The sequence below is a fragment of the Nyctereutes procyonoides genome, unplaced genomic scaffold, assembly GCF_905146905.1.
Source record: "Nyctereutes procyonoides isolate TBG_1078 unplaced genomic scaffold, NYPRO_anot_genome, whole genome shotgun sequence".
NCBI classification, from domain to species: domain Eukaryota; kingdom Metazoa; phylum Chordata; class Mammalia; order Carnivora; family Canidae; genus Nyctereutes; species Nyctereutes procyonoides.
Window position 1 is genome coordinate 1702220 of NW_026575139.1, and position 20367 is coordinate 1722586.

Below are 20367 nucleotides of genomic sequence, written 5' to 3' on the forward strand. Positions count from 1 at the left end.
GGTGGTGTGGCTGGCCCCCTCCCACCCTGCCACCAGCCATGTGGCTACCCTTCTTCCCTCTCTGCTGTCCTACACAGATAAGACCGCTGAACTCTGAGGGCACCCTCAACCTCCTCAACTGCGAGCCTCCCCGCCTCATCTACTTCAAGAGCAAGTTCTCTGGTAAGACTTTCTCAGCAGGTGGCAGAGAAGGGAGGGGGTAGGCAGGGCCTGGGTGTCACCAACACGAGGGCCACGTGAAACCACTGGCACCATTCTGCACGCCTATAGGAACGGTCCTCAACGTGCCCGACACGTCTGATAACAGCAAGAAGCAGATGCTTCGGACCAGAAGCAAGAGGCGCTTTGTCTTCAAGGTGCCAGAGGAGGAGAGGCTGCAGCAGCGGCGGTAAGAGTGAAATCCCTGGCCCGGCTCGGCCTCGCTCAGGAGGGATGTGTGAGAGCTGGAAAGATTTTGACATATTTGTGAATCTCAAAAATACTTTTCTTTCCCTCAGAGAGATGCTTAGAGACCCGGAACTGAGATCCAAAATGATATCCAACCCAACCAACTTCAACCACGTGGCCCACATGGGCCCGGGTGATGGGATGCAGGTGCTCATGGACTTGCCTCTGGTGAGCTCCTGGGACAAGACAGGGGAGGGCGGGTGGGGGCAGAGCTGAGCAGACCCGCAGCACCTGCTGCATGACCTTGTCTCCATGGCACCTCCTTCACCCGCGGCTCCTTACTGCCTTAGCGGGCCCCACAGCCACTCCCAGGGGCTCGGTATCTATTTGTGTATTTGTAAACACAAATACATTTGTGCATTTATACTTCTTTGGTGTATGTCACCATTTCAGGCTCTTAGTATTTTGTAAGGAAACTAGCTGTCAAAATATGAAATAGAATTTTACTTGACCTAAAATTGTTAATTCCCAATTCTTAGCTCAAAATTGGCCTGGCGCACTGTCCAGGGAGCAAGGTTCCAGGCCCTTGGCTGTGTTCTGTGGCGCCCACTTTGCATTTGGCCTACCTGCTGGGCTGGGACTCAACGTGGTTCTGCCCCGGAGTCAGCCTGCATTCCCAGCCCGGGCACCCCAAGTGTGCTCACCACCCTTCTCTCCACCCAGAGCGCCGTGCCCCCCTCTCAGGAGGAAAGGCCTGGCCCTGCTCCCCCCAGTCTGTCCCGGCAGCCTGTGCCCAGGAACAAGCCCTACATCTCGTGGCCCTCATCAGGTACCAAGGATGTCCAGGGGTGGGGACCTGGCCTGCTGGGACTCCGGGATTTCAGTTCAGCTCTGGACTCTTTTCCCTAAGATGATGGCTGTTCTCATTCCATAGGTGGGCCAGAGCCTGGGGTGGCTGTGCCTCTGAGGAGTATGTCCGACCCCGACCAGGACTTTGACAAAGAGGTAAGATTTGCCTCCTTACAGGGACGCCACCTGAGTGTCTGCAGCTCTTCACGTGGAGGAGAATCAGTGGTGATGGAACAGCCACATGGGGCACAGCAGGCTCGGGAAAGGGGCAATAGGGGTGCAATTTCGCCACCACTGCAGAAAGAAGAGCAGCCTGGTGATGGGCGGGCCTGAGTGCTTATCACCACCGCCTCTGGGGTTCCCGCCTCGTGACTTTGCCGGGCTGTGCTGAAGGAGCAGTAGGACAGCATGGGCTCTGTGAACATGAGTCTGCTGGGAGAAAGGTGTGGATTCCCATTTCTGGGTAATGGCCTGAGCAGCAGGCTCTTCCATCAGACCTAGGCCTCTGCAGCCAGGCCTCTTTCTGGGCTTTACTCCCGAGTCCCGGGCCCCTCCAGGCATAGGTGGCTGCCCTGAGCAGGGATGGCAGGCACAAGACCCCTGGGTGCTGATGGGTGAGGGCCACCCTGCTGTGTGACTGAGAAATGAAAGCCTTTCCAACAAAAGTCCAGCAAACTTCTCTCTTCTAGACTTCTCCGTGTACTTCTATATGTTCAGATGGCCTTGTGCATCTTGAAGAGCCTTCCACGTCAGTCTCTCTCCCCTGTTGCTCTGATGGCCGCTCAGGATCAGTGTGTGGGGCCAGTGTGGCTCGGGGGGTTCTTAGGGTGTTCCGGGCCCTGCCGTGGCAGGCAGCATCTTTGTGCACACTGAAGCACGCCTCTGCGAGACGGTAGTGAGGGCAGTGCAGGAGCCCGTGCTCGCCAGTCTTCGTGCCCTCGGGGGCTTGCTCGCCTGCCCTGTTGTCCCTGGGACCCCGCCCGGGGCTAGGCCTGCATGCACATGTGTGGGGCTGAATGAATGGCAAACACAGAAGGTCTTCCCTCACGTGTTCCTGGCTCTCAGAGGTCCATGCTCATTCCCAGCATGGGGCCGGCCATTTCTTCCTCCAGGACCCGCTGCACACCCTCACCCTGCTCACTGGTGCATAGGAGCTCTCTTCTCACTGTGAACACAATCCGCTGCAGGTGCTAATTCTCACGCAGTCCAGTCTTTCTCAGCTGAGTAAACATTCTCTTATGGTCTCCTTGGGAGTTTGGCAGGGTTCCTTGGTGTGTCGTCGTGCCATCGTGATGTTGGTCAGTGAGAGAGAGTGCCCTGACCGAGTGCGTGTTTGTAGGCAAGCACCTGAATTTATTTCTTTTGGAAGTGGATGGCACCCTGGCCCTGTGCCATTTATGTTTCTCCAATTTGAAATGTTGTCTTTATTATATATGTTCAACTCCTTTGTTCACCTGTTTCTACTTCTAGACAGCCCATCCACCAGTGGATGGATTCTTTTCCTTCATCAGCGTCCATGCCGCCTGTGGCAGATTGGGCAAAGCATATCTCTTTGTTCTCTCTTTAATAACCGTTTCTTAGCTGTTTTTATTTTCTGTAATGAACTTTGTTTCTTCTAAGTATATTTATTAAATAACAGCTGCATCCAGTGTGGGACTCGAACCCATGACCCTGGGATCAAGAGTCACATGCTCATGCAACTGAGCTAGCCAGGTGCCCCTCTACAAATAAATTTTTAAACTGGCTTGTTGGCTTCACAGTAAAAAAGTAAAAATTGTGTTGAGCCTCTCATTGGGATTACATTAAGTTCACAGATTAATTTCGGGGATATCCATTATCTTGACTTTTCCTTTATGGGAACATTGGGTGTCTCTCCAGTTGATGGTTTCCCTCCTACAGGGAGTGCGTGTTTGTGGTAAGTTATTCTTAAGAATTTGAAGGGTTTTGTTGCCGTTGTGACTAGACTGTGATCTTTCATTACATCCCTGGGGGTCACTGCTGGTGTCTCTACAAGTGGGTGACTTTGGACTGTTCGGTGTCTAGCTACCTTGCTGAATTCCTTTTTTTTTTTTTTTTTAAGATTTATTTATTTATTTATGATAGAGAGAGGCAGAGACACAGGAGGAGGGAGAAGCAGGCTCCATGCCAGGAGCCTGATGCAGGACTCGATCCCGGGACTCCAGGATCGCGCCCTGGGCCAAAGGCAGGCGCCAAACCGCTGAGCCACCGAGGGATCCCCTACCTTGCTGAATTCTGATTGGCACTCATATTTGGTTGATGGCCTTAGAGTTCTGTGTCTCTGAGCCTGGGAAGGGGTGGGGGTACGGGTGCAGAGGTGGGTGTTGCCTCGCTCAGCACACTGGCTGGGGCTCCTGAGAGCGGAGGTTTCGGTCACCAACGGCATGGGCTCTGTGTCCACCCAGCTCCACTAAGACTCACGCCAACTGTGCTTCCTGGCGGGCACCTCTCCCCTGGCTGGGAAGTGGTTTTCCCCTCCTTGCTCAGGAAGAGCTTTTTCAAGTAACGACGGAGTGATGGATGTTATGTTAATCAGATGCTTCCGTCTACGGTTTCCACAGTGACCACCTTCGTGGGTTTTCTCCCCAGCCTCTTCATGTTGGAGTGGACGTCCTCAACCTCCTGAGAGTAAATCTCCCTCGGTTGTGATGTGCTATTTTACCACTTGAGCACACTGAGATTCGGCTTGGGATTGTGGTGTTGATTGTGTGCTCTGTGCTCTGCGTGGCCACCTTTGTCCTCAGAGCTGGGCTAGCCTCAACTCTGAGGAGGTCTGCATCTTGTAGTGGCCGTGGTATATCGATTTTCTTTCCTGGAAGGTTTCATAGAATGCCCTTAGAACTGTCTAAGATTGATGGCTCCAGAGGCAGGTCTTGGTTTTTTCTCTTATTTTACTTTTTTCTCCTCAACCACACGTTTTGAAAATCTCAAACCTCCAGAAAAGTTGCAAGAATACTGCATGAACATCCCATGTGAGCTTTACCTAACCTGCTTCTCCCTGGTTTTGGGGGAAGACCCAGCAGAAAGGAATTTGCAACATCACAGCACCCTAATCCAGTTCTCTGTGCATCTCCTGAGGGCGCAGGCGCCTCTTCCCCGATCGCGGGGCTCCTGTCGCACCTTGATGTCCGCCCCAGGGACTGCTGGCCCTCAGGTCCCGGCTGTTCTTAAACCCAGAAGCCAGCTAAGGATCATGCATTGCGTTCCATAGTGCTGTCTCTAGACTTTTTTTTTTTTATCTTTCATGACATTGAATTTGTTTAGGAAAAGTACCGTTCTCTTTCAGAATGTCCCTCGGTCAAGGCTTATCTGATATTTTGAATTGGAAAACACTGAAAGGTCCCCGTAGTGCCCTCCCTGCCACCCACTTCTCCCCAGGGCTAGCAAATGAGTGCGTGTGAGCATGTGCATGCGCAGTAGGCAGGACAGACCAGGCCCCTTTTCCTGAGAGCAGGAACCCGGCCGTGGTCCATGGTGTGCATGGGCTACTTCTCTCTGTGTCTCCACCCACCGCATCTCTTTAGTCCCCCTGACCCTGGATCATGTCCTCCATCTTCATCCAACATTCCCTCGTCTCAGCCTGGAATACTGCGCAGAGGACACGGTGTCCTCCGGGGATTCCACAGAGTGCCTGGGGTTGTCCTGCACTGATCTTGTGTGTTCACGCCCTGGATTTATGTAACTGGGGTTCACGTCACATAAAGCAGTCATTCTAAAGTGAACAATTCAGAGTTGTGCAACCACGAGCTAAAGATGAAAGTAGGGCATCCCTGGGTGGCTCAGTGGTTTGGCACCTGCCTTTGGCCCAGGGTGTGATCCTGGAGTCCCAGGATCGAGTCCCACGTCAGGCTCCCGGCATGGAGCCTGCTTCTCCCTCCTCCTGTGTCTCTGTGCCTCTCTCTCTCTCTCTCTCTCTCTCTCTCTCTATGTCTATCATAAATAAATAATCTTTTAAAAAATTAAAAATAAAGATGAAAGTAAATCCATCACCCCCCAGCCTCCACCACCACACCGCCCTCCCCAAGCATCTCCCACTCCCCTTTCCCCAGCCCATGGCAACCACAGATCTTTGCGCTCTCTGTGGACTTATCCGCCGTGGATGTCCGTGTGGACAGAAGCGTATACTACACGGCCTTTTGTGTCTGGCCTGTTCTGTTCACTTAGCGTAAGGTCTTCAGGTGTCATCGGTGCTTCCTGTTTGTTGCCACATGTTCCCCTGTGTAGACGTACCGCATTTTGTGTGCGCATTAGCACCCTGGTGGACAAGGAGCTGTCTCTACCTCTGGCTGTCAGGGGTCGTGCTGATGTGAACATGTGTGTTCGGGCATTCGAGCAATCACCTGTCTTCACTTCCTGTGTGCCTCGCGGTGGAATATGTTTAACTTTTTGAGAAACCATCAGGTTGTTTTCCACGACATCTGTACCGTTTCCCACTCCCGCCAGCAAGGTGTGAAGGTGAAGCTTCTCTCCACATCCTGTCAACACTTATTCTTACTTTCCCTTGTTGTTTTGTTTTGTTTTGTTTTGACCCATCCTAGTGGGTGACATTACCATATGTCACTGTGGTTTCGATGTGCATTTCTCCAATGACCACTAATGCCAAGCATCGTTTTCATGTACTTGTTGGCTGCGTCTGTACCTTTGGAGAAATGTCTAGTCTTTTGCCCGTTATTTTAAATTGAGTTGTCTGTTACTGGGTTGAAGAGTGTGTTATGTCATCTGGATACTTGACCCTTATGTGATGTGCAGATACTTCCTCCCGTGCTATGGGTTGTGTTTTCACATTCTTCTTCATGTCCTTTGATGCCTCTAATTTGGGTGATACCTAATTTTATTTCTTTTGTTGGTTGTGCTTTTGAGGTCATATCTGAGAATTCATTGCTGAACCCAAACTCATGAAAATTTATTTTCTTCTATGAATTTTATGGTTTTAGCCTTATATTTAGGTCATTGATCCACCTTGAGTTACTTTTCATATGTTGTAAGGGTGGATATCTGGCACTCCTTTCCCTCGTTGGGTAGTCTTGGCAGCCGTGTCAAAGACCAGTGACCATGGTTGTGTAGATTTATTTCTAGACTCTCAGCTCTGTTCCACTGGTCTATGCTAATACCCACCTCCCTGTTTGGAGTACCGTTGGCTTTTTAGTACATTTTGAAGGAGTATGTTTGGGAAGTGTGATTCCTCCCAGTTTTTTCCTTAGTATTGTTCTGACTACTCTGGGCCCTTTACAATTTTATATGAATTCGAGGACTGCTTTTTCCATTTCTGGAAGAGAGCGCCAGGGGAATTTTGGCAGTGATGGCATGGAGTCTGTGGATTGCTTCAGGGGGAGCGTTGCCGTCCTGATCCGGGAAGCTGAGGTGCCGGTCCGCTTACTTAGACCATCTTTAATTTCTGTCAGCAGTGCTCTGTAGTTCAGTGGACAGATGCTTCAGCTCCTTGGTGACGTTTATTCCTGTGTTGAGCTCCAGCAGGGGTGAAAGCGGGCACCCTTGTTTGGGCCCCATCCTAGGGGGAAAGTTGTGACTGCACCGTTGAGGCTGAAGTGAGTTCTGGGTTTTCCACAGACACGCTTCATCACGTTAAGAGAGCTCATGAAGGGGGCCGTGAGGGACTCCAGACGGTCTGGTCTCTTCACTGCAGACTCGCTCGTTCCTCTTTGTAACTATAATTACTGAGTTATTTGTGGGTTCGGGGTTGGGCTTCATTCTATGAGCTCTTCACCAGCGAGCTTCAGGAGCCTGTGGAATGCTTGTAGGGAGTGCTGTCGTGACAGGAAAGGAGACAGCAGCTGCCCAGGCTTTCCCCCGCAAATGTCCACGTCTCACGGCCTCCCCCCGGCCCAGGGCGACGGGTTCTTACGCTGTCCCCCTCCTCTGTGTTAACAGCCAGACTCGGATTCGACCAAACACTCGACTCCGTCGAACAGCTCCAACCCCAGTGGCCCCCCAAGCCCCAACTCGCCGCATAGGAGCCAGCTCCCCCTCGAAGGCCTGGAACAGCCAGCCTACGACGCCTGAAGCCGCCAGCCTCCCGCCTCACCGCTGTGGGGCCAGGGAGCTGGGGGTGGCCTCGATTGTCAGTGCCAAGACCGAGCTGACCCGCCAGTGTTGTCCAAGCAAATGTAGACTCAATTTGTAGATATGGAGATAAAGCAAATCTTTATTATAATAATGATCAGTTTTCTGCCGCATGGTCTGTGGTGGTAGGCCAGACCCACTCATCTGCACAGCTGTGGGACAGCACTGTTCCGTTTGCACATGAAGGACCAGCACATAGCCCCCCCCTCCCCTCCCGGAACGAGCTGCCGGGGCACGTGGGGCCCTGCGGAGGCCGGTCTGCCCCGCAGAAACCCAGGAGGCCCGGTGCCGCTCCGCTACAGAAGCAGACAGCTCGGACGCAGCCTCACGGACAAGCCTGTTCCCTGTTTCCTGAAACTGTTTCCTAGGACCTTAGAATAGTAGGAAGTTGTGTTTCAGTCCCAGTGTCACTAGAATTTTCAAGACAGGAAAGCGGAGGTTAGTCGGTGGCCTTTTATTCACGTAGCCATTACAGTCAGCTGCGGAAGACCCTCTGCCGACCGTGTAGCCATGGACGGAGGCCCCCGGTGAGCGACACCTGCCCTGGTCCCGTGTGTGCGTTAGGCCGTTCCCGGTCACAGCCATCAAGTGTCACCTGTGTCTACTACTGTGAAGTCCACGCGCTCCCACAGCTTCTGCCTCACCGTGAAGGCGGGACGTGTCGAGCTGCAGCCGGGTCCCGAGGCCTGCCAGGCGGAGGCGGCCAGCGCCCCCGGAGCCCCGCTGCGAGCGCCACCCCCGCCGCCCCGCCCCTGCATGGAGCCCTGTGATTAGTGCCCGAATGCATCATATAGACTCGCCCGACACACTCCTGCACATTGGCTCTGCCCGTGGATTTACTCTCCCCTCCTTGCTGCTGTGTGAGTAATCAGGTTTGGGGCCTGTCCCGGGAAAGGCTTAGGGTTAACTGGCCGGCAAACACCACTTGTCTTCGGCCCCGGACAGGCTCTTCCCTGCCCTCCCGCTGGTCAACGTCGTTGGCGGCGCTGTTGAAGACGTGCACTTACCTTGAGTCGGCACTGAGTGATGTGGGCACCGCGGTCTGCCTGTGCGTGTCACACACCCGGCACCTGCTGCCCTCCCGCCCCCCGGGCCTTCTGCTGGGGCCGGCACCTGCTGGGGGTTCTGGTTTTTACTTTTTTAATGTAAGTCTGAGTCTTTGTAATTATTGAATCGTGAGAACATTTTTGAACAATTTACCTGCCAATAAAGCAGAAGACAGCAGTTTTAAAGTTCTCAGTGGTTCGTCTGAATGTGATGACTTGTCACCCTGCATGTGTCTGGGTCTCCCGGTAGCACCGGTGCCGGAAACCCCTCCCCAAAAGGCAATGAGGGAGCTGTTGTACCGGTTGCAGCCGCTCTTTGTCATTTGCTCGCTGACGGGGAGGGGGTTCCTTCACGTGGCAGGAACTGGTTCCCAGAGTAGGACTCTGCCCCCTCCCCCCCGCAGAGGCTGCAATGGGGATATGCCTGGGGGTTCACCCTGACATGGTAGGCAGAGGTGGGCTTGGGCCACTGTGGAGAGAGGGGCCGGCCGGCCACGGGCTCCTGCCAGGCCTCCGCCAGCCAGCCACAGCAGGAGGCTTAGGGTTCCAACCTGAGAGGAGTAGAAGCCTCTGGGGCCCCAGGCAGGGCCAGGCCAGTGGGCACCCAGGAGACCCCCCCCTGCAGGGCGGAGCAAGAGCCCCACCCCCACTCCCCCAGAGAAGCTGTGACCTCCAGTTGGGAAGCCAGAGGACCGCCTGGATCAGCAGGGAAGGCCACGGTGGGGCGGGCCAATCTCCAGGAGGGGGGGGGGGCGGGCCTGTATTCACCCTGAGAAGACCCTCCCTCCCCCAGGCAAGTTCCTGGTGGAACAAGGGCGATGGTTTGAAGATGCGGTAGGGCCTGGAGAGCAGCCAGCCCAGCACCGGGCAGGGATGCCCCGCGGCCCCGCTCCTGATGCACATCCTACACCCCATCTGCTCCCCTTGCCTTGGCAAGTCACACCACCCCCGGCATGGGGGACAGATGGCACTCCTCCCACCTGCTGAAAGGGGACCAGGGTGTCAGCAGCAGTGACCACGCAGGGCGCGGCTGGAGCCCTTCAGAACCCAAGTTCAGTCGCATCAGCTGGGAAAACCCATCAAGGAGCACGGCCCGTGCTCGGTGAGCGGCTGGCCGGGGCGCAGAGCCGGGATCTGGGCCGGGCTGTCGAACCCGGTGCCCGTCGGTGCCTGTCGCTAGGCTGAATGACAGACGCGCAGGTGTCGGCTGTCCTAAAGTGGAAGAGCTGTCGTAGCACAAGCATGGCGTTCACAGTGGGACGCCACACACCACGGTGGGCATCGCCGACGGGACGCCAGCCGGCAGGAGCCCAGCTCCTGGTGCCGGGAACTGGAAAGCCACCAAACACATCCATCCACCCGGCAGGAGCCCCCGGAGGACTGACCCCGGGGCGCCGGCGACGCCTCCAGGCCCGGGTGCACCTGACGCAGCAGGATGTCTCCGACGGTTCAGCGGAGCACCCGCCCGTTCGCGTCACACGCAGCCGCAGCCGTGTGAGCCTCCTCGCTGCTGCCCGCTCCCCAACCACAGCCCCCGCAGAAGGGGCCCGGCCCGCCGTGATGGACAGCAGACACCCTCCGCCCGACACCTGGGCACGGAGCTCCACCCCCCGTGCGTGGGCCCCACCCTGGCCCTCAGGACAGCAGCCAGGCCCGCCAGCAGGAGCCCCCACACCCCACCCCGCCTCCCAGCCCAGGGGGAGAAGCCTGTGCTAGAGCAGCAGCAGGTCCCCGAGGAGGAGTTTCTTCTGGTCTGGAGGAGCCGCCTGAGGAGCCAGCCCCGCCCTGAATTCTCCCTTTCCCAGCAAGGACTTTCATCCACAACCACCCCTCCCAGCTCCCCCTTCCCCAGTCCTCCTCTTCCTCTCCCTGGGTCTCCAGGCTGCCCTGCCCGTGGTTCCGTGGTTCCGCCGCAGCCCGCAGATCCTGCAGCAGTGCCATTCGTCTGCATTCCAGAATAAACCCGTTCCTCTGGGGAAGTGACTGGCTGTTCTACTCGGCTGCTCGGGGTGCCGGACACCAGCCTCACCCGCCGCCTCGCTCCCCTGCTCCAGGGGCAGCCTTCCCCATATTCTGGGTGCAGCTCTGCAGACTGCAATTTTCCGGGAGTGCTTGGAGCTGCCCTTTGCGGGTGGCCAGAGGGCAGGATTCTGAGGAGCACGCTCACCGGTGGGCAGCCTGACGGGCACACTGGCCGGCCCCCCACGCTCACGCCGAGGCACAGGAGGGCCACTGGGGGCAACGGACTCCGGGTGCAGGAAACGCTTTATTGGGCAAAGCCACCCTACCCTTGGGCTGGGGGGACAAGGCGTGCGTGGCAGGGGGCGGGGACCTCGCAAGGTCGGGGCGTCCATCTCGCGGGGGCGGCGGCGGGCACAGGTAGGGGCTGGCCAGCCCCGCGGTTGCTCAGGCCTCGGCTTCGGCGAACAGCGGGTTAACGAAGTAGCTGCGGCTGGTGCTGCTGTTTCCCGCCTGCTGCGCTGGGGGAGGCTGCGGGGTGCGTGGAACCTAGGGGCGGGGGCGCGGAGTCAAGGGGCGTCGGCGGCCGCAGGCCGGAGGGCAAGTCCCGCCGCGCGCGCCCTCACCGGCCCCGCGGAGCCCGCCTCGTCGAACACCGGGTTGGAGAAGCCCAGGGGCGCCTCGACGGGCGTGGCGACCAACCGCTCGCGCTTAGTCCACCTGGGGAACAAGGACGCCCGTGAGCCCCCGCGCGGCCCCGCGCGCCCCGCCCCCACCCCCCCGCCCCCGCCCCCGCCCCCGCCCCGCGGACCTGAGCCTCGGAGCGCGGCGCAGCAGCAGCGTCCCCGCCGCCAGCGCCAGCAGCAGCAGGAGCAGCCCGGCCGCCACGCCGCCCGCCAGCCCCGCGCGCGAACCCGAGCCGAGCGGCCCCGCCGCCGAGCCGTCCCCGGCGGGCGCGCCCGACTCCCGGGCTGTCGCCGACAGGACCCCGAGGGCTGCGCCTGCAACGAACGGAGGGGCGGGCTCAGGCTCCCGCACGCGGGGCGGGGCCGGGCCGGCCGGGGAGGGGGCGCCCGCGGTTACCGTGCTCGGCGACGTCCGCCAGGAGGGCCCGGGCCAGCCGCCCCGCGCCGCCCGGCCGGGGCCCGGTCTCCGCCAGCACCACCTGAACCTCCGTGTGCGGCCCCGGCCGCCGCCGCACCTTGGACACGGCCGCCTGCAGCCCCGGGTACTGGGGCTGGGGAGGGAGACAGGGTCGTCCCGGGGCCTGGCCCTCGGCCGGCGGGGCGGGTGACGGGAGGTGCGCGGTCAGTGACTGCGTGGGGGGGGCAGTGGCAGTGGGTCCGGGGCCGCCGCGCGGGGGGGAGGGGGGGCAGGGCGGGGGCGCGGCCCCGTTACCAGGAAGGCTCGCAGCAGCCGCGCCCGGTACCGCTCGATGTCAAAGGTGGGGCCGTGGGTCAGCGACACGATGGCTCCTGCGACAGACGGGACGGGGTCGGCGCCGCGAGCGCAGGGCCGTCAGGGAAACGGGCTGGGGGCGAGCCAGGGCAGCTCGCCGGGCCGGGAGGGGGCGCTCACCGCAGAGGTCGCAGCACTGCCCCTCGGGCCGGAGGGCGTCGGGGCAGGCGGCCGGCGGGCAGCGACCGCCCAGGGGCTGGAGCAGGGCCGCGCAGATCCAGGGCTGCACCTGGGGAGGAAGCGGCGGTGAGCGCGGACAGTGGGCGCAGGCCCCCCGCGGCGCCCCCCCGCCGGCCGCCCTCACCTCCGCGTCGCCGCAGACGCAGCCCGACGGGTCGGCGCAGGCCCCGGGGCCCACGCGCAGAGCGCCCGGCCCGTGGAAGCGCAGGCGGCCGGCGCGGGACGCCAGGAACGCAGCCAGGTCCTCGTCGCGCGTGAACGTCTGCGGGGGCAGGGGGGCACGGGCGGCGCCGCCCGAGGAGGGGACAGCCCTGAGCGCCCGGCAGCCGCGCGTGGGCGGCTCGGGGAGGGGGCCCGAGCGCCGCTCACCTGGCCCAGAGCCTGGACGCTGCGGACGCGCGCGGGGCGGGCTCCGGGCCCGAGCCCCACTCGGAAGGAGGCGTCGGGCGGGAAGACGACGTCGTCGTGGCGGCAGGGCACGCGCTCGGCGTCCACGGAGAAGAGGCCGCGCGCCGCGTCCCCGGAGCGCCACAGGCGCGGGTCGTGCCACGAGAAGCGGTCGGGGTCGAGGAAGAGCGCGGGGGCGCCTGCGGGGGCGCGCGCCCCTGAGCTCCGCCCCCGGCCCAGGCCCCGCCCCCCTCCGGCCCAGGCCCCGCCCCCCTCCGGCCCAGGCCCCGCCCCTCACCTGTGCCGCAGTCCGGGTCCCTGCCGGCGTCCGCGGCCCCGAAGCCGGCTCCTGAGGCCAGGACGAACTCCCCGTCCCGCGGCAGGAGCTGCGGGCAGCACAGGCACACGGTGGCCCGGGTGCCCCAGGGTCCCGCCCCCGCCGCCGCGTTCCCGCGGACCGGGCAGGTGAGGTCAGGGGCCCTGGCCGAGGGTCAGAGAAGCCGAGGGAGCAGGACTGCAGGCCCGGGAGCAGGACCTGAGCGCCGAGCGCGCGCTGCCCTCTGCCTGCCGTCCCCGCCGAGCCCGCGGACCCGACCTCCTCCTTCTGACCCTCAGAGTTGGGTTTGGAGAGGAGGGTTGGCGGGGGGGGGGGGGGGGCTGTGCAGTGCGGGGACCCTGAGGGGCTCGGGTCGTCACGGGCAGTCCACCCAGGCCCCAGCCTCGAGGCCCATCGTGCTTGTCCCGCACCTGAGCACCGGCCCTGACCACGGGGCCTACGGGGGGGACACGAGGTCACAGGCCAACCACCTCCACACCTGAGGGTGCGGCACCGACAGGTGCGGGAGTGACCCCGGAGACCGGCGGCCTCGGAACGGGGGAGGGGGTCGCAGTGCACAGTCTGAACAAGAACGTGTTTTTGGAAAGAACCAGAAGGGGTTGAAGCACCATACTGTACCCTGTGTTAACTATGCTGGGATTAAAATTAAAACTAATTGTTAAAAAAAAAAAGAACCAAAGGGGAAATATTAATAAATTACAAAACACAGAATAATGGAAAGGAAGAGCACACTAGGTGAGATAAGCAGAGGGGCTGGGCCCGCTGGAGAAGACCCGGCGAGGGGGCTGTCCTGCCGAGGGACCCAGCGGGGCGGAGGACAGGGAGGATTGACCCCACAGCAACAAAATACAGATACAGAGGCGGTGGGGGCGGGGTGATGTTTGAAGAACCAAGGACGAATTTTCCAGATTTGTACAAGATGGAAAGGCATCACGGAGTGAGGAATGGGAACAAGCAAAGTCATATCCAGACACGTCAGCGTGTTTAGGAATGTCATCGACAGAGAACATTCTGAAAGCTTCAGAGAGCGGCGCCTGGCTGGCTCGGCTGGTTAAGCATTAGTCTTTGGATCAGGTCATGATCTCAGGGTCCTGGGATCCAGCCCTGCATTGGACTCCCTGCTAGCATTTCCCCCGGCTTGTTCTCTCTCTCAAAAATAAATAAATAAAATACTTTTAAAAATAAACAAAATATAAAAGCTTCGGAGAAAAAGAACAGATCACTCATGCACTCTGTGAAATAAATAAATCAGTCATTAAAAAATACATATTAGTTGACTAGAGCCAGTAGTGGTTGTTTATTTATTATTTATTTATTTAGGAGGAGAGAGAGAGAGAGAATCTCAAGCAGATTACACTGAGTGCAGAGCCTGACCTGGGGCTTAAACTCGTGACCCTGAGATCAGGCCTGAGCCAAAGCCAAACAGTGGTTTAACTGGGCCACCCAGGCTCCCTCAGTAGTTTATTTTAAAAATACATGGTGATCATGGGGCTCCTTCCCAGGACTGTCCCCGCCCCCCTTCCCCGTGGTGTGTGCGATGGTATCCCAGCAGATGGCATCGAGGAGTCTTGGCCCAACAAAATCAGGGTATTAGGACAGAGGGAAGTCAGGTGTCTTGCAGAAGGGGCAAGCTCTGACCTGCACCCACAGGAAGGTGCCAGATGCACATCAGTCTTGTAATGACAGTTCAACCTCAGACAACCTCATTAACCAGCTAAAAGGAGGGAGGGGGCAATTGTATCTCACCTGATGTAAAACAACAACAACAAAATACCAGAGAAGTCCAACAAACCTATTTATGATTTTTTTAAGAAGCTGCTAGCAAGCTAGTAAGAGAATTTCCACAATTTAATAAAGGTTCTGTACCAAACCCTACAGCAAGCATTACACTCGATGGAGAAACACGACATGCCTTGTCTTTCACATTGGAACAAGACACTAACCTAGGGGTAGGGGGTCCTGGACAATGTTTTGTCTTTTTTTTTTTTTAGGGAAATTTATTTACTTCTATTATAGACAGTGAGGTGGGAGGGGCAGAGGGAGAAGGAGAGAGAATCTCAAGCCGACTCCCCACTGAGCATGGAGCCCGACAAGGGGCTCGATCCCAGGACCCTGAGGTCATGACCTGAGCCGAACCCAAGAATCCACACTTCACCAGCTGAGCCACCCAGGCGCCCCTTGCACAATGTCACTTGGAAACAAAAATAAATAAAAGGAGTTAGGACTGGAAGGAAAGAGGAACAACTATTGCCATTTATTTAAAAGAATAATCAACTAGACTATGTAAAATTTTTAAAATAGAGTCCTGTCCACAATAGAAACCACACTACAAAGCGTTTCTGAGTGAACCGATGCTATACAAGACCCTGTGGGGACCACGCGAAAACTAGTGAGTATTAGGGTGGATGAGAGGGAACATCGTAACACTCAGGAGCAGCTCATGCCTGATGGTGTAAGAAAACTTCCAGGGTTTTGTCGTGGCTGTTGTCACCTGGTAAGCCTGCCCCTACAGGTTCTCTGTAACAATCGGACCCACAGAGAAGCAGCTGGCCTTGGAGCCAAAGAGGGGAGGGAGGGGACAGCTGCCCCGGGTGCGAATCAAGACAACCCAGGAGCCAAGCGGGAGCGGCACACAGAGCAGAGGGGAGCAGAGGGGGAGCTCTGGGGGAGGCCCCTGCGCGCAGGTCGCCTGGGGAACGGTGGCAGCAGCGCCACAAAGCCGGGGGTGGGGGGCAAGGCTGGTGGCTTGGAGCAAGACGTCAGAAATTGGACTTGCTCTTGGGGGGGCGGGGGGGGGGAGTAAAGCTGGTCCCGAACCTAGCTAGTGCCCCTGGTGGCCAAAGTGTCACTAGGGCTGTGGCTCGGCGGGGAAGGTTCTCGGCACCGCCAGCACCAGGATAAGGCTGCAGAGTTGGCACCACGGGGCCTCCGTTCTGCAAAGGGCACCACAGGCGAGACACGTGCAGGGTCCCCAACCAACGAGGGCTTGATGGACAGAAGACGTGAGATTCCTCCGGCCCAGAAAACGGGGTGACTAGAAATGGGAAGCGGGGAGGGGGCTCCGGAAAGGGAATATCCCGGGGAGGGAAGCTCCAAGCCTGGGGTGCACAGACTGAAATGCTGTGGCTGCACCTGTTCCTAGGGCTGCACCTGCACCCGGGTGGCCAGGTCCTGCTGAGCACTGGGGGGAGCGGGGAGGGGGCTGGGGGGAGACCCCTGCACACTGGGGGTGGGAGGCTGTCGGGGCAGCTCTCGGTGCGTTGAACCTGTGCCTGGGCCCTGGACAGTTCCCACCTGGGTCTTCCCACGGAGGCGGGGGGGGGGGGTAGAGACCCCTCCCTGGTGCAGGAGGAGGAGAGGCTGGGGAGGTGAGGGGGTACCTCTCGGGCCCCCAGGAGAGGCGGAGGAATTCCCGTTTGGGCAGTTGGGGTTGGAAAGAGGGGCTAGATGGGGGGACCTGTCAGGCGATGAATGGATGAATGTCTGAGATCCTCAAGCTCTATCAAAGGTCATCATTAAAGTCAGTTGGCAGAGAAGGGCCCCAGGCCCCCACCCCCGACTAACTCCCCCCGCCGAGGGTCCCCCTTGTTCCGGATGCCCCCCTCTACTTGCTCTGGGCTGCTGCCTGCCTGGTTGGCACAGTTGCACCAGCTGGGGAACGGGCGCAGGGTCCGTGCCCCTGCTTCCTCCTTCACCCCACTGCTGACCCCTTCCGTACCCTAGTCTTCGGGTGGGAGAGATGTGAAAGGGCATCCAGACTCTGGATGTGCTGGGACCAGGAACCCCCAGCCTCTGCCCGATGCCCGCCCCCCCAGGCAGGGACGGCTCCGGCTCACAGGTAGGAGTAGGTGTCCCCTTGCCCTGATGTGCCCTCCCCCACAAGTGGCTGGGTCCCACAGTTAATGTCTCTTGTGGAAACCATCGATTAAGCAAGACCTTCAGGGAGAGGAAATAAGGCCTGATGTCCCCAGATCTGGGCAAGTGATTGGGTGGGGCCGTGGCCACCGGATGTCCCCCTCCAACTCGCCCACCCACCCAGTGGCCTCTACATGAGGACCCCAACCCTGGCACCCACACCCAGAGGTGCCCCCCAACTCCACCTTTGCTCGGAGCCAGCAACCCTCACATCAGTCACCTTGCTGGCAGGTCCCCAGTTGATAGGACAGTGACCCAACCCAGAGAGCAGCGGGCGTGTGGAGGCGCTTAACCAGGAGTGACCCGGGGGCCCCAGGGTCCTGGGAAATGACTCTTCAAATCAGGGAATGGTGACCCTTTTCTGTAAAGGGCTGGACAGTAGATACGCTGAGTGTTGAGGGCCCCCGGGGCTCCCGCATGGCCCCTGCCTCTGCCCGGTAAATGACAACGGCGGGGGACGCTGGTGACCCAACGGGCAGGGCTGTGCCCCGATGAGGCTTTATTCAGGGGCCTGAAGCTGGGGTTCTGTTTCACGAGCCACAAGTGTTCACCTTTTGGCTTTTCCCCCCACCATTTAAAAATTTCAAAACCACGCTTAGCTCCAGCCTCGCAGCCGCATTTGGCCAGTAATGGGGGGGGCTGCTGACCCCGCCTTTACCAGCCAGGGTCTGGCCCTAAACACACCCCGAAAGCTCCAGGCAAGTGCAGGACCTGCCACCTCCCGAATTTACCGCCACGGAACCGCTTTCACCCTCCCAAGGCCCCCACTCTCTGCAACACTATGTCCTGGGCCGCAGTTTGGGAGAAAGACCCCCGAATTTCTGATGGGGGTTTTAGGTAAGGGGACAGGGAGAGGCTTTGGGGACGAGGGGGGGGGTGTTTGCTGGAGCGAAGCGGAGAGAGGACACGGGGTGGAGGCCGCGGGCCGAGGGCAGGGCCGTGCCCCCTGCGAGCCCTTTCCAGCCCCCCCGCCCCCGTATCCTTCCCCAGCCTCCCAGGAGCCCGCCCCAGCCCAGAGGGGGTTCCGGGGGCCACCCCCGCAGCCCCGCCTCACCATGTCCGAGAAGCCGTGGCTGGCCCGCACCACCACCGACACCGCCTGCAGGAAGGAGCGGGTTGGCCGGCGCCCCCCCCCGAGCCCCCCAGCCTCCCCCGGAGCCCCCCCCCGTCTGCCTCCCGAGCCCGCGGGGGGCACCTTGTCCGCGGGGAACTGGACCACGGCGCCCGCGCACGGCGTCCGGTTCTGGCTCCAGTTGGCGGCGGCTTCGAAGTCCGTGGTGGGGACCCAGAGCTTGTAGGCGGCCCGGGCCAGCGCTGGGGAGGGCACGACTGAGTGCTCCCCGCCGGGCCCCACCCGGGGAGGAAGGCGGCCGCAGCCGGGGGCCCAGAGCCCGCGGGAGCCCCGCCGCGCGGCCCGCGAACTCCTACGGGATCCGCGGAGCCCGCCCCCCCGTGCCCCCTCCAGGCCGCCCGCCAAGATCGCTCGTCGCCTCGCCCCAGGCTTGCGGGCCGCTGGAGCAGGGGGCCTGGCGGGGCAAGGCCGCGACGACCGAGGGACGGACGGCGCAAGGGGGTCGCGGGGCGGGAGGGCGGAGGCGCCCTGGGGACTCGCGATCGCGGGACCGCGGGGGGCTCGGGGGCGGGGGCGGGGGCGGGGCTGCAGGTTCTAAGCTCCCGGGCCTGGGGGCGGACGCCGGGGACCGCGCCGGCCGGGCGCCGAGGCGAAGGGGAAACTGAGTCAGGCTGCGGCCGCGCCCCGCTGGGAGCGGGAACTGGGGGCGGTGCGCGGCTCGCAGGCCCCCCCCGGCGCCCGAGGGTCCGGGCCCCCAAGGCGGGGACCCTCTGAAGCCCCGCCGCCCCGGGCCCCCTTACCGCACAGCTGCAGCCACAGCAGGGCCCGGCCCAGCGCGCCCATCCCGCCGCGCGCCCGTCGCCGCCACCGGGACTTTGCCCCGCGGGGCCCACCTGACCGGGCGGGGCGGGGCGGGGCGGGGGCGTTACCACTTACCCCGGGCCCGGGGGCGCCCTGCGGCTCCTGCCCGCACACTCAGCCCTGGGGCCCGCCCACCCGCTCCAAGGCGGGGCGAGCTGGGGGCGGGAGGGACCCCCTGGGCTCCCTGCTCCCGTGCCCTGTGCCCGGGGGCTGCACCTGCTCTGCCACCCCTGGGCTGGGGGCCTTCCTTCCAAGCCCCCCTCACCCCCCCCGCCTGGATGCCCTGCGGGCGCCGGCAAATGGGCCTGTGGCGGGTGGTGGGAGCCCGGGCGGGGCGGGGGGGGGAGGGGGACACAAGGCTGGGGCTGGCGAGGCCCCCAGGGCTGCACACGGAGCTGGTGGAGGAGCACGAGTGGGTGTTGGGCCGCCCCGCGGGGTGATGGGGGCGGCCACGGGGGCGGGGGCGGGTCGAGGAGACCCCGCGGTGCAAGAGGCCCGGTGGCTGGTGGCTGGTGCTTGGGTGGGGAAGAATGATGGAAAGGGGGGGAGGGGGGGAGACTAACCCGGTGCTTGGAAAAACGGGTGGTTGGTGGGTGAGAGACTGTAGCCCCCAGAGTTTGTCGGGACGATGGTGGCTGACGGCGGCTGGCGTGGGACTGAGGGTGGGACTGAGGGTGGGACTGAGGGTGGCCGAGGGCCAACAGGCCGGGCCGAGCGGCAGGAGGAGGTGGCTGCGGCGGGGGGACGCGGGGCAGGAGGACTGACTGCGTGCGGGCTGGGGGGAGGGGACGGCGGAGGGGTGGGCCTGGTGGACACACTGGTCACTAAGTAACCGGTGATGGACAGCGCCTTACAGGAGGGACAGGTGGGAACCGATTACCAGGGGACAGGGGGCCCGAGCGTGACAGGAGTGGGCAGATGGCACCTTCCTGGTTATGGCTGATGGCCCGGGAGGAGTGGTGGGTGGGCCACTGGGTCCAGGACAGCTGCTGAGGGGAGCGAGACACGGGGGAAACGGGCTGGGGGGCAGGGGATGGACATGGGGGTAGAGATGAGGACTGGGGTCCCCCCCCAGGAGGGCATGACCGCCTGCGGCTCCCTCCTGCCCCTGCAGGCCCCTGGAACTGCCCCCGCCACCCTACTGGTCTCGGTGACCCGGTATTTCATCCGAGGGGGACGGCACCCGCCCCTGGGAGCCCTCTGGCCTCTTCACCCAGCTTGTGCCACCGTCGTCCCGGTGGGATCCGGGCACCCGCTCTCCGGGGTGCAGTGGTGCCACCCCGCCCAGCCTGCGATGGGGAGGGGGTGTCCCTGGCCCTGGAGCTCCGCCTTGCCGGCCTGCTGGGCTGAGAAAAGCTCCCTGGACCAGGAACAGGGGCGACTTGGGGGTCACATCTGTTTTGCCCCCTTGTCTTGCTTCTTGCTGGGAAGTAGGCAGTTCTGGGGCCCGGGCCTCTCGGGACCCCACCAGGGGCTCTGGCTCTGCTCCCCTCACCTCCTCCACCCCCCGCTGCGGCTCTCCAGGAGGAGAGCTGGGGGCTCAGTGACCTTCACCCCCCGGGCCCAGAGCCCAGAGCCCCGTCGCCAAGCCTGAAAGGCCCGGCAGGTCTTCCCAAGGCTGGCGGCTCCTTCCTCCGAGTGGGCAGGTGGTGCCCTGGGACGAGGCCGGGAGAGGCTCTGGAGGGTGGGGGTCGAGCCTCGGGGAGACGCCTTTCTGGCCACTGCGCCCCTACCTGGCAGGTGGCTCCCGGGGGGCTGTACTGTCTGAAGAGGGCAGTCCGAGAAATCTTCCTGGAGGAGGTGGCCTTACAGCGGGC

At 61.2% G+C, this 20367-nt stretch overlaps 2 protein-coding genes across 3 annotated transcripts in view; one reads left to right on the forward strand and one right to left on the reverse strand.

The window, feature by feature from the left end:
* CDC42BPB (CDC42 binding protein kinase beta) overlaps positions 1 to 8570 on the forward strand; it is a 106476-nt gene extending 97906 nt beyond the window's left edge. The window contains exons 32-37 of the mRNA XM_055303602.1: positions 78 to 162; positions 271 to 388; positions 498 to 615; positions 1111 to 1216; positions 1322 to 1392; positions 7144 to 8570. Of these exons, the coding sequence (XP_055159577.1) occupies positions 78 to 162; positions 271 to 388; positions 498 to 615; positions 1111 to 1216; positions 1322 to 1392; positions 7144 to 7275 (630 nt within the window). The 3' untranslated portion in view covers positions 7276 to 8570. The remainder of the gene's footprint in view (positions 1 to 77; positions 163 to 270; positions 389 to 497; positions 616 to 1110; positions 1217 to 1321; positions 1393 to 7143) is intronic.
* Positions 8571 to 10151: 1581 nt separating this feature from the next.
* On the reverse strand, positions 10152 to 18573 carry AMN (amnion associated transmembrane protein). Of its 2 annotated transcripts, XM_055303604.1 has the most exons (12): positions 18490 to 18573; positions 17813 to 17931; positions 17672 to 17716; positions 12664 to 12751; positions 12348 to 12565; positions 12103 to 12240; positions 11919 to 12027; positions 11739 to 11815; positions 11424 to 11577; positions 11152 to 11341; positions 10967 to 11060; positions 10629 to 10889 (listed from the first exon to the last, which is right to left on the reverse strand). In XM_055303604.1, the coding sequence occupies exons 1-12, from the start codon at positions 18530 to 18532 to the stop codon at positions 10788 to 10790; spliced, it is 1377 nt and encodes a 458-aa protein (XP_055159579.1). In that variant the 5' UTR covers positions 18533 to 18573; the 3' UTR covers positions 10629 to 10787. The 2 variants fall into 2 exon arrangements, with proteins under 2 accessions (XP_055159578.1, XP_055159579.1); XM_055303603.1 differs by lacking the exon at positions 11424 to 11577 and having other exon boundaries at positions 10152 to 10889.
* Positions 18574 to 20367: the final 1794 nt, after the last annotated feature.